The sequence below is a fragment of the Sebastes fasciatus genome, chromosome 11 (assembly GCF_043250625.1).
Source record: "Sebastes fasciatus isolate fSebFas1 chromosome 11, fSebFas1.pri, whole genome shotgun sequence".
Taxonomy (NCBI): Eukaryota; Metazoa; Chordata; class Actinopteri; order Perciformes; family Sebastidae; genus Sebastes; species Sebastes fasciatus.
Window position 1 is genome coordinate 18825714 of NC_133805.1, and position 12683 is coordinate 18838396.

General features: G+C 39.9%; 2 protein-coding genes across 8 annotated transcripts in view; one reads left to right on the plus strand and one right to left on the minus strand.

Annotated features, from left to right (window-relative positions):
• Nucleotides 1–8250, plus strand: part of arhgap21b (Rho GTPase activating protein 21b) — a 40515-nt gene extending 32265 nt beyond the window's left edge. For 2 of the 3 annotated variants that reach the window (XM_074651334.1, XM_074651336.1), the window contains 8 exons: nt 148–306; nt 437–515; nt 641–714; nt 827–916; nt 1044–1211; nt 2530–2635; nt 5054–5085; nt 5186–8250. In XM_074651334.1, coding sequence (XP_074507435.1) covers nt 148–306; nt 437–515; nt 641–714; nt 827–916; nt 1044–1211; nt 2530–2635; nt 5054–5085; nt 5186–6730 — 2253 coding nt within the window. In that variant the 3' untranslated portion in view covers nt 6731–8250. The remainder of the gene's footprint in view (nt 1–147; nt 307–436; nt 516–640; nt 715–826; nt 917–1043; nt 1212–2529; nt 2636–5053; nt 5086–5185) is intronic. The other variant, XM_074651335.1, reaches the window with a different exon arrangement.
• A 2967-nt stretch (nt 8251–11217) lies between these two features.
• Nucleotides 11218–12683, minus strand: part of LOC141777254 (A-type potassium channel modulatory protein DPP6-like) — a 106027-nt gene continuing 104561 nt past the window's right edge. For all 5 annotated transcript variants that reach the window (XM_074651340.1, XM_074651341.1, XM_074651342.1 and 2 more), the window contains one exon: nt 11218–12523. In XM_074651340.1, coding sequence (XP_074507441.1) covers nt 12377–12523 — 147 coding nt within the window. In that variant the 3' untranslated portion in view covers nt 11218–12376. The remainder of the gene's footprint in view (nt 12524–12683) is intronic.

A 12683-nucleotide genomic window follows, 5' to 3' on the forward strand; every position in this document is an offset into this window, starting at 1 on the left:
TGGCTGCCCGTTGGATACACATACTGTAGATGCATGCACATCACATCTGTGCTCATCCGAACAATTTGTAGGTTTTTGTTCAATGTACATATTCAACATAATCAGTGATTTGTCATATCTAACGTCTTCCTGTTGTGTGTCGTGCAGTTTGTTCCTCTGATCGTGGAGGTGTGCTGTAATGTGGTGGAGGAGAGAGGTCTGGACTACACAGGAATCTACAGAGTGCCCGGAAACAACGCTGCCATCTCCAGCATGCAGGAGGAGCTCAACAGCAAAGGCATGAATGACATCGACATCCAGGAAGACGTGAGTGACTGACAGCCGGGTTGCACAGCACAGTGCAGTGTGCCACTTTACTGACAACATCTTTTAGCAGCGACAGATTTGTACTGTAAGCTTTAACGTAACGCTCTCTCTGTCTTTCACTTCTCTGCAGAAATGGCGGGACCTCAATGTCATCAGTAGCTTACTTAAGTCCTTTTTCCGAAAACTTCCAGATCCTCTGTTTACGAATGGTGAGATCTTGTAAATACACACACAGTCATGACCAAGAAATTGCAAAAACGCGAGTAACGTTGGATTATCTGTGTGATTCTTCCTTGTGCAGTTCTAAGTAAAGTTTTTCCTGCTCTATCCACAGAAAAGTATGCAGATTTTATTGAAGCCAACAGATCAGAAGACTCAGTGGAGCGATTAAAGGAGCTCAAGAAGCTGGTGAGTGAAAAATCTAATATGAGAACGGTTCATTTGAATAGCATTACATTTAGTCAAACCACTAAACCCAAAACTCTGCTCCTTTTTTTTTTTTTTTTTTCAATTCTTGCAGATACAAGAATTACCTGATCACCACTTTGAAACTCTGAAATACCTTTGTGCTCACCTCAAGAAGGTTTCTGAAAACTGTGAAAAGAACAAGGTACGGCAGTTAACAGGATCTGTCAGTGTTAATGTCATTAGCTAACGCCCTCCAATCCCTCGTAAAGCCAGTGTTCCTTTGAGGATTATTTCATTAAACCTGATTTGCCCTACCCTCATCTGTTTAGATGGAGCCTCGTAACCTGGCGATTGTGTTTGGTCCCACGCTGGTCAGAACCTCCGAGGACAACATGACCAACATGGTCAATCACATGCCGGACCAGTGCAAGATAGTTGAGAACCTTATCCAGCAATACGACTGGTTCTTCACTGACGACGGTGATGAGGACCCTGTTGTATGTGGCAACTTTTTCTTCTTCCTCCTTTGTTATTGGTTTATCATAGATAACTCTTTTCTCATGTTATGTTTATTTTATATATATATATATATATATATATATATATATATATATATATATATATATATATATATATATATATATATGTTTATTTTATATATATATATATATATATATATGGGTGTTTAAAGCTGCACCAATCACTATTTTGTATGAGCAATGGCTCTAGTGACTATGTTGGTGGAGACCAGAACAGAGTTAATTAAATTAATTTATCTTTTCAGTCTATCAGTTAAAGGGCAACATTAGTCTTTTTCAACCTGGAAACTATTTTCCCATGTTTCTGTGTCTAACTGATCAACAGGGACAACAAGATGAAATTAGTCCAGTATTGAGGGAAAGCGCTGTAGACAGCAGCTGCTCATAGGCTGCATTATGGTGCTATTGGGGCAAGCTGGCACCATCATTTAGGTCCACTAAAAGTGCTTGTTTCAGCCATGACAGGCTCATATTGTTATCGTAAGTGTTTGACATTATGGAAAGAGTCTCGCTCAAGCAGAAGTTTCGTTCTGAAATCTGGGGAGGTGACGTGTTGCCAGAAGACAACGGTGGAATAGTGGAATACATCCACGGTGGAAACGCGAGTGCCAGTCGGGCAGAGTTTGTTGTGTTGGAGTACAGAAAGCGTAGCTTAGTGTTATCTAAAAGATTTTCAATGTCATGGCTGAATATTTAGATGACTTCGACAATGTGGAGGAGGTCTTTGAATTTGATGGCCGCCCGTATTTATTTGAGCCAGAGTATACGGATATTTAGATTTCATAACAAGGCTTCTCCTTGAGCGAGACTTGGACACAATAACAAACAGACTGGATCAAGCGAAAGGTAAGAAAAAGGTTTTATTTCTCTGTAGGGTCCTTTCCATAATGTTGTCAGACACTTATAATCATAACCTGAGCTGTCAGTGTCAAAAACAAGCACTTTTAGTGGACTTAATGTTACAATGATGCTGCTCACTTGCCCTCGCAGCTTGTTTCGCTGCTGCCGGTTACAATGTTATCCCCCAATACTGGACCAGTTTCAAAAATTGTTGTCCCCATTAGGCACTTGGACACAAAAACATGGGAAAATAGGGTCCAGGTTGAAAAAATACCAAAGTTACCCTTTAATGCAGCTTTAGATAAAATGCAACTCATGCCTTTTCTTGTGGTTATTATCTTTTTTTCTCATTTATGTGTTGTTTTCACTTATCTACTCTCTGCTTTCTCTTCTAATCTTGTTCCAACTGTGTCATTGCCTCCATGTTTGGCTCCAGACCACAGCTGAGCAGGAGCGCACAGTGCAGTCTCAGCCTGTGCCCAATATCGACCACCTGCTCTCCAACATTGGACGGACTTCAGCTTCACCGGGCGAGGTCTCGGGTAAGTCTAAGAGAGTTATCTCTTAGGAGCAGCACTGCAGCATCACCACAGCAAAGATATTATCATTGCAGCAATAATATATTCCATTAATGTTATTACAGTAGATTGAAGTTTAAAATATTTGTGCAATAGATTTATTTTAAGATTAATTGTTAGCAGTGTGTCTATTTTTGATTCTAAGACAATGAACATCATGCCTATTTTTTATAATTTTAAATGCTTTGAGCAAAAATAAATCCACCAAATTTGTGTTTTTGTTAAAGCAAGCTTTTTCCAGTAATTTTTCAATGAGTACATTTTGTGGTTTTACCATTGGAAAATTGTTGAAAAAAATACCTTGCAGTATGTTGATTTTATATTTATTTGTTTTTGGATAAAAGTCTGTTTTGTTTCGCTGTTGACGTTTTTTTTTGCCCAAAGAGATAAAATTGTCCAAGTTTTATTTCCGTTCATTTCTTTGCTTTACTCTTTTATTTTCCTCTTGCTCAAGTCATTTTTTTTCTCCCTGTGCTTTACCTGTGTTGAGACGACGACTCCTTTTCTTTCAGTTCTTTTCTTCCCCTCCTCCTCGTCTCTCACACAATCCTGGCATGTTCTTTCCCAAAGAAAATCTAACAAACAAAAGAAACGATGGAAGTTTTAACCCTTCTGACCTCTGCCCTTCTGTCTGTAGTGTGTTGTTTTTCTCCCTTATTCCTGTCCAGCACTCACACATTACCCAATCTTGACACAGGCCAAGTGGGCGGCGTCTATCACTCGATGATGTCACTGATGGACTCTGTTATGTCAGTGATGGACAGCTGGGACTGTAGGAAGAAGGACGAGTGTTGTGCCCAGTGTAGCTGCCTAGTCTGCAGAAACCCGCAGCTCTTTTAAATTTGGGCGAAAGGAGGAAAAAAGATAAAAAAGAAAGAAAGAGAAGTCGATGTTTGTCATTTTTCCTGTGGTGTGCACGTCTCATATTTAAACCAATACCCTAAATTGAGGGGATACAGAGCGATGCTGCTGTACTTTCTCTGAAAGCCCTTCTGCTGTCTCTTGTTGTCTCTAAAGCTGATCGCAAGGACAAGTAGCATGGTACGGTCATCCTCAGGTTCTCTCCCGGTCATGTGGCATACTCTGTCATGATGTCTTAGGGTTGGGGGTCGCAGTGGTGGGACTGAGCTGGATGTTCCCCAGCACACAAACGTTTACACTCAAACAAACCCACACATACAACCAGTAGTGACTTGTTGATGCAGTCGCACACATGTTGTCATATAGCAGTGGACGGGACTCCATGCATGTAGATGTAGTGGCAGGAAGTTTTTTTTGTTTCAGGTGCCTCCTCTTGTGTCTTTTTGTTCGATTTGTTGTCTGTGATGTCCTTATTTCAAAGTCTTTGTCTTCAATTACAGACACATATTACATACATACTTCCTCATCTCCTACTGTTACATCATAATGTATAACATCAATCACTGACACATCCCTCACACTGTATCCCTACCCACCCAACTTTGCGCTACACACTGACACACACATTTTGAATCTAAATTACATCATTAATAGCCCGTTTCCACCGCAGGAACTCTTTCAGGGGCCCAGGAACCATTCCAGCAGACTTTAACCAGAGGATTCTGTGACTGAATTTAGTTTCTTCAGTTCCTGAGTTTAGTTCTTGTGGCTCCGTGGTTCCTGTAACTAGTTGGTGAAAAGGGGCTATCAGTCTGCTTATCCTTGTTAGTTGCAGTTTTGCGTGTTTTCTCCTTTTTGCAAAGTGAGACAAGAAAGTCTTGTGAACTCTTTGATTTGCTTTTTATGTTGTTGAGAATGACAGGTTACATGTTAAAGGGCCCCACTGGAGTTAATCTAGCTTGGAGTAAGAACAATCTTTCCGTTATACTAAGGCTTGCCTGCGCCATCTGTATCGACCACGACATACACTCACTGATCTGTTCAGCTCAGGCCCCCTTAAAGTCAGCGCAGACTCATCACTCCCTCTCCTCTGTGATGTCTTTGAGTTGGGAAAGAATGCCTTCAGCTGGTCGGTGGCTACATGTGATGCTCTGTGACTGGCGTGTTTGTCCGTGATGTGCCGTCGTTCCATCGATACATGAGCATGAGCTGCTTTCTGTGTCTTGGTTTACTGCTGGGTTTTTCCACTTTGTTTCCTCTCACCCTTCATCTCAGGCCTCTTCTGCCGCTTTATCCACGTATCCATATACTGCTTAGTGTGGTTACTCGTCCTCCTCCTCTCTGAGCCGAAAATGTGCCGTCTGCTTTCATTCAGCCGCTCTCATTATACTCATCATGTCTGTCAGTTTCACTCTGAGCAAACCTTTAATCTGCCTCTTCTCTTTCGTTATCTTGTTCACTGTTTTAGCAAGTCAGAGGGTTGGCAGACTTTTACTAATGACTCTCTTCTCTTTGATATAGATTCAGCATGTAGTGACTCCTCCAAATCAAAGGTAATGTCCTCCTTATTTCATTTTGTTCCACATATTCCTTTTTCATTTTCTGTTTTTATCTTCTCAACTCTTGTTCTGATGAATCTTGGTTCTGTATCAGCAGGGCTTGTGGGGGTCTGGGAAGGATCAGTGTAGCAAAGAGATGCTGCGCTCCTCCTTCTTTGCCAGCCGCAAACGCAAGAAGCCCAAGGACAAAGCTCATCCCAGCAGTTCAGACGACGACCTGGACGCTGTGTTCTCCAAGAAGGAGCTCCCGGTGGAGAGCCTGCAGCAGCCTCTGTGGTCCCCAGACGGCCGGACCGAGGAGGAGGGGGAGACGGATAAAACCAGTGAGAAAGATAAGCACAGGAACAGCTCGGAGGAACAGCTTGACACAACCAACAGGAAAGAAGCTCTCTCTGGCAGCCTGATATCACAGCCCTCCCCCTCCCTGCCTCCAGAACACATTTCCTCCACCCTTCAGAGCGGCTCCCCCTACGCCTCACCCCCCCATTCCCCGAACCTCAGCTACCGCATACCGATGGCTCACCAGTCCTCTCTGTCAGACCCGCCTTCCAACTACGACGACACGGTGTCCGACCTCGGTACGATGAACAGCACCAGCTCCCAGGCGTCGGTACCCAGAGTGAGGCGAGGCAGGACGGCGGCTCTGGGTCCAGAAGCCGGCCCCGGCGGGCTCGGAGCGGAGGTTTGCTCCATCACCTCCGACTACTCCACCACCTCCTCCATGACGTTCCTGACCGGAGCTGAGCTCAGCACCCTCAGTCCCGAAGTGCAGTCTGTGGCGGAAAGCAGGGGCGGAGACGACGCAGACGACGAGAGAAGCGAGCTCATCAGCGAGGGAAGGCCGATGGAGACGGACAGCGAGAGCGACCTGTCGGTGTTTACAGTCGGAAAAGCTGACGAGCGAGAAATGCAGGAAGCTATTCGACCCCTCCCCTCCCACAGACTCATCGAGTGTGACACGCTCTCCAGAAAGAAAGCTGCTCAACAGAAAACCGTCAGCGAGTCTTCGCTGGACGGAGCTTGGAGCGATAAAGATTCCAACAGGCTGTCGTGTGTGTTGGGGTCAGTCAAAGGCTGCTCCACGGGCAGCCTCAGCTCCTCGTCTCGTAGCGAATTAGACAAGGCAGAGCCTGCGTGGAAGCTGAAGATCACTGACAGACTGAAGGTGCGTCTGCGAACGTCTGTGGACGACATGTTTGGCGTGGGCACCCAGAGGAGCCGGTCCCCAGAGGGCCGCAGTAAGAAGAAGAACATCCGACGCAGACACACCATGGGCGGTCAGAGGGACTTTGCAGAGCTGTCCGTTTTGGGAGGCTGGTCCCAGCTGTCAGCTGTGGACCAGCTGAAGCCTAAGTGCAGCTCTCAAGACTTCTCCATTAGGGACTGGATTGCCCGCGAGCGCCACCGCACCAGCAATCCCGAGGTCAGCCTGGACCTCTCTGAACAACAGGGGGGGCTGTGCAGCACAAACTCCCAGAACCTCGGCGCCTCGTCCTCTTCTGAACTCCCACATCGTCCAGCAGAGGTGTTGAACGGAGACGTCCCCCAGAGTAAAAATCTGAGCCTCTCGGCCACCGCTCACCCACATAAACTCACTAATTCCCAGGTGGTACATTCGCGCTTCTATCAGTACCTGTGAGAAGTGTTGGACGTATGTGGCTGTGTGTGTTCTCCGTCTGTGAGATGTGTACGTAATCGGGAGTCTGTCCGTATATCGTCTGTTGTGTGACCAATGTTAGTGAATGAGCATGTTGTACAAAATTGTCTGGAGTGTGTCTGTGTGTGTGTCTGTAACTGGTGTGTGTGCTTGTGAAAAGAGAATTACTGCACACAGGGATCGTTGATCTTGCTCATGTATCAGGCATGAAACAAAATGGTGTTTATACCTTTTTTAAATTTTTTTTTTTTATGACAAATGACTTTGGGATGGCGCATCAGGAGGATATCCTCCCTCCTAATACAAATCCCTGTTATGCTGAAGATCGAGAGGACCTGTCGCTCATGAAACGATGAGCCTATGAAGTTTGTGCAAGGAAGTGTCACTCGAGAAGATTGTTTGTTTAAAGGTTTAGCTACGTGGCTTTAAGGATGACCTGACTTATAGAATGAATAGGAAGTAGTACAAAGTTTTAGTATTGCAGAGGAACTATTTTTGTGTAAAGAAAGTTACGATGTTTAAAGTCAGTGAGTCTCTCAGTAACCAAATGAAGAATGTACAGACATGCTTGCTGTAATACTGACTAAAAGCTTTAGATGCTTGTGTTTCACTCTAAAGGTGTACATATCCCTATTTTTCTGTGTACTTGAATTGTGTTTTTGGTACAGCCTGTGTGTGGACTGCCTACGAGCTCTCTGCTGTCAAAGGGGCCTTTCCAAAGGTACAAGGGGGACGAGGAGACACTGGACTTATGCAAAATGGAAATAGAGTTCTTATTCATCCCAGTTATGTGGTTTAAAGAGCAGTGAACAACATCCCTCTGATGCAGATGTTATGCTGTGTTTCTAGTGTTTGTGGTTCACACATCTGTCAGTGGCTGGCGGCAGTAGATTGCATAGAGGAAGAAAAAAGTTGGAAGAAAAAAGAAAATGGGTATTCAAATCAGAAAATCATGTTTTTTTCACAATAGGAAGTGCCTCACAATGAATTGTTAAGGGTGCCATATTGTCTTTGTTGAGATACACGAAGATGTTACTGTGAATGACATATTTTATTGTCGACTCTGTCATTCTAGAGGTTATGTAACAAAATGCCGAGCTTCCATTCCTTAGGCATTCCACTCTGGTCTTAACATGTTTTATACATTTTTTTCCTCTCCTGTTTTTCATTTCTTTGATTTTAACAGAACTTGAATTTTAAATATTCCTTGTAAAAATAAGTAACTTAAATGTACATATGAATGCCATGTTTTAGCTGCTTTACTTTTCATTTCCATCAGATTGCAGGATTAAAGGACAGTATTGTGATGACGATGATGCTCATGAGGCCTGTGTGTGGGTGTTGTGGGCAGTTTGGTACTTCTCTGAGGAGAGAGGTTCCCTGCATGAGGAGACACTTCATTGAGCTGGACCGTTTGTATCAATGCTGTGTTCCTCTGATTGTTAGAGGGGTATGCACAGACTCCTGAAACACTGGAAATAAATTTTGTCAATGGCAAATGGTTATGTATGTGTATTTTTTATACCACAGTGTAGAAACTTCTTATAGGAGTAAGCAAAGAAAGATTTAATGTGGCTTTTTTGACACTGTATTTTATGTGTAATTTAGATCACTTTGTAAAGATGTTAGTCAGTGTAAAAAATGACTACAGATTAGAATGTCAGTGTTGCTAGGCACCGTAGCGTTCTGTGCATTGTGTGTGCTCTACACATTGTACAGTGGTGTAGTGGTCGTTGACGACATGGTGTATTACTAGGTAGGATGGTAGTAGGTTACCGAGGAGGAAGTGATTATATATTGTTAACACGCCTTGTCTGACTTGGTGGTTGGTGTTTTATTCTGTTGAAGTTTCAAGATGTTTAATTGTAGTCTAATGTTAATCATTTAATGATTTGTTCCACTCGCTAGCGTGTCAGTAGTTCTTTTATTGTATCTTAATCGTCTGTTGACATGTTAATGCACTTTATTTTCTTACCAAAATGTGTAATTTAATTTAGAGGGTCTATATAGTGTAGTCTGCTATATAAAAAACATTAAAAAAAGTCATAGTATGTCATAAAGAAATTCACAAAAAAGTAATTGTATAGTCATAAAAAATGTCAAAAAAGTTGTATAGTATGTCATAAAAAATCATAGTTTTTCATGAAGAAATTTATGAAAAAGTCAAAGCATAGTATGTCATAAAAAAGTCATGGTATGTCATACAAAACGTCATAGTATGTCATAAAAAACATCCCAGTATAGTCATAGAAAATGCTACAAAAAGTCGAAATATGTCATCAGAAATGTCATTTAAAAAGTCCTATAGTATACTATTTAAAATGTCAATATAGTATGTCAAAAAAATTTGTTATTTAATTGAATAGGTCTATCGGATAACATGTACATTTTTTCTTTAAACTTCCCTCACTAATAACTGGCTATTATTTGAGGAAAATTAAATCATCTGCTTTTGAGTTCACAGTTCAGACCAGGCCTATCCATTTACTCACTTTCAGTGTCATGTGGGCTCCCAACATGAACATCCCACCCACAGTAAGGCACAGTGACTAATATGACGTGGGAAAATATGATTTCGAACTATTTCAGGATAGACACTTTGTTTTTTGGAGTACAACACAAGTTAAACATTGTGCCCTTGTTTTGTAAAGCAACTACAGACTGATGCAGCCAGACATTCACTCAAAGACAAAACACTGAACAGAGAAATTCTGAGAAACAAGTAGCAGTAATCATACTCATGAACACAATAATCAGTAAGTTGGTTGGCAAGGTTATCAGAAACTGTCAAAAGTTAAATCTTTACATAATGAACTGAACTGATTATTATTATCTATCATTATCTATTACCTCTATTTGTCCAGCAGAGGGAGTACTAGTTCATATATTCCAATAGCAGTGAGAGAGCTGACTGTTCACAGCTGAGATTTATTTTATCTTTCTGACCAGCAGGTGGTGTGGGGTGACTGGTTTAGAAAGATCTGTTGCATATTGTGCTGTAAAAAGTAAAGTCATGGTAAAGTCTATCAAATAAAGTTGTAGTATAGTATGTCGAAAAATATTAAAAAAAAGTCAGTCAGTCGACATACTATGACTTTTTTTCCCAACATACTATACTATGACTTTTTGTTTTTTCAGCATACTAAACTATGACTTTTTTTTATTTTTTCGCCCTATCAATGATTTTTTTTGACATACTATAGTATAACCTTATTTTTTCAACATACTATATTGACTTTTTTTTATATTTTCCGACATACTATTCTATCACTTTTTTCGACATACTATACTACGACTTTATTTCGACATACTATACAATGACTTTTTTTTATTATTTCAAAATACTAGTTCTTTTGACATTATACTATAACTTTTAAATTTTTTCGACATTCTATTGTTAGTTTTCTTCGACATATTATACTATGACTTCTTTCAACATACTATATTATGACTTTATTTTTTAAAAATACTAAGACTTTTCTTCAACATTCTATAACTTTTTTATTTTTTTGTCATACTATTCTGACTTTTTTCAGACATGCTATACTATGACTTTTTTAATAATTTCGAAATACTACACTATGACTTAAATTTTTTTGACATACTATACTATGATTTTTTTCAACATACTATATGATTTGTTTTATTTTTTCGACATACTATACTATGACTTTTTTTTTTTAAATTGACACAAACTATGAGTTGTTTTCGACATTAAACTATAACTTTTATTTTTACTATAACTTTTTTGTTTTTTTACAACTATACTATGCTTTTTTTAAATAATTTTTTCGAAATACTGTACTACCACTTTTTTCAACATACTACACTATGACTTTTTTTCTTGACATACTATACTGTGAGTTTTTATCGACATTATACTATAACTTTTTTTTCTTTCGACATACTATTGAGTTTTTTTACGACATACTATATTATGACTGTTTTCGACATACTATACTATGATTTTTTTAATTTTTTGACATACTATACGATGACCTTTTTTATTATTTCAAAATACTGTACTACCACTTGTTTCAACATACTATACTATGATTTTGTTTTTTGACATACTATACTGTGAGATTTTATCGACATACGATAACTTTTTTATTTTTTCGACATACTATTGAGTTTTTTTCGACATACTATACTATGACTTTATTATTTTGAAATACTATACTATGACTTTTTTCGACATAGTATAGTATGACTTATTTTTTTGACATACTAAGACTTTTCTTCAACATATAATACAACTTTTTAATTTTTTCGACATACTATACTATGACTTTTTTTATTTTTTACATACTATACTATGACTTTTTGTCAACATACTATGGTATGACTTTTATTCCACATACTACTGTTTGTGGAAAAAAGTCATAGAATAGTATGTTGAAAAAATAAATAAACTCATAGTATAGTATGTCAAAAAAAGATTTTTAAAAAAAACAGCCAATGAAAGATACATTTCAAAATGCTTTATATACAAGTTGCACATTCAACATAAAGACTTAAACAATATAAGATTTATACACTTTGTACATCAGCTGACTAGAAACCACTAACAATACTAACGAAAGTGACATGGGGAGATAGTCAAGCCATTTAACACACAAGTCAAAGTAATTCACAAAATAATGAAAATTCAGCATAGTTGACTCATCAGTATGCCAGTTTTGAAGGTAAATATCAAGAACTTTACATTTTTGTCAGTATAATACCATCTTTCAAGCAGACATACAATTCATTTGTATTCAGCTCTTTCCATGTTTTGAGATAAAATGTGCCATACCTTGGGATTTAAACCTCCCTCACTAATAACTGGCTATTGTTTGAGGGAAATGAAATCATCTGGTTCTGAGTCCACAATTCAGACAAGGCCTATCCATATTTACTCACTTTCAGTGTCATGTGGGCTCCCAACATGAACAAACCACCCACAGTAAGGCACAGTGACTAAAAGAACAAGAGTTCAATTCAGAAATATGACGTGGGAAAATATGATTTCAAACCATTTCAGGATAGACACTTTGTTTTTTGGAGTACAACACAAGTTAAACATTGTGCCCTTGTTTTGTAAAGCAACTACAGACTGATGCAGCCAGACATTCACTCAAAGACAAAACACTGAACAGAGAAATTCTGAGAAACAAGTAGCAGTAATCATACTCATGAACACAATAATCAGTAAGTTGGTTGGCAAGGTTATCAGAAACTGTCAAAAGTTAAATCTTAACATAATGAACCGATCTTCACGGGGGTTATTTTGTGCTGCAAAGCGCCCGATTAATGAACCTGGTGTGGAATGGAGACGCATTGCTCAAAGGACGTTATGTTGATCCTCTATTTGTCCACCAGAGGGAGTACTAGTTCATATATTCCAATAGCAGTGAGAGAGCTGACTGTTCACAGCTGAGATTTATTTTGTCTTTCTGACCAGCAGCCAGCATGAGGTGAGGAGAGGGGTTGCAGGCCGAGGCCGATTTTGCACATGCAGGTGCTGCGCATCAGAGTAGAGCTAAAATCTGATTGGACAGCAGGTGGTGTGGGTTGACTGGTTTAGAAAGATCTGTTGCATATTGTGCTGTAATAGCTGGCCGGGGGCTGCTCGGAGGAGCAGGCTTAATTGTCATCCTCGTCCTCTTCCTGCTGGTCCACCGTCAGTATCTCCGGCGCCCGGAAACACACCTCGAAGAAGTTGACTAGGGATTGGCTCAGGTGCTGCCGTGTCCCGTCACTGTGGAGGAAGTGTCCCTCATCTGGGTATATCTGTAGATACATGTCCAGGAATAGATTTATAGAGCTGCACCTGACATTATAATTTCATCATTTTTTGTTAATTGATTAACCATTTAGTTTATGACATGTGACAAAACTGACCAACAATTCATAAATGCTGAATTTACAATAATATAAAACAGAAAAAAAA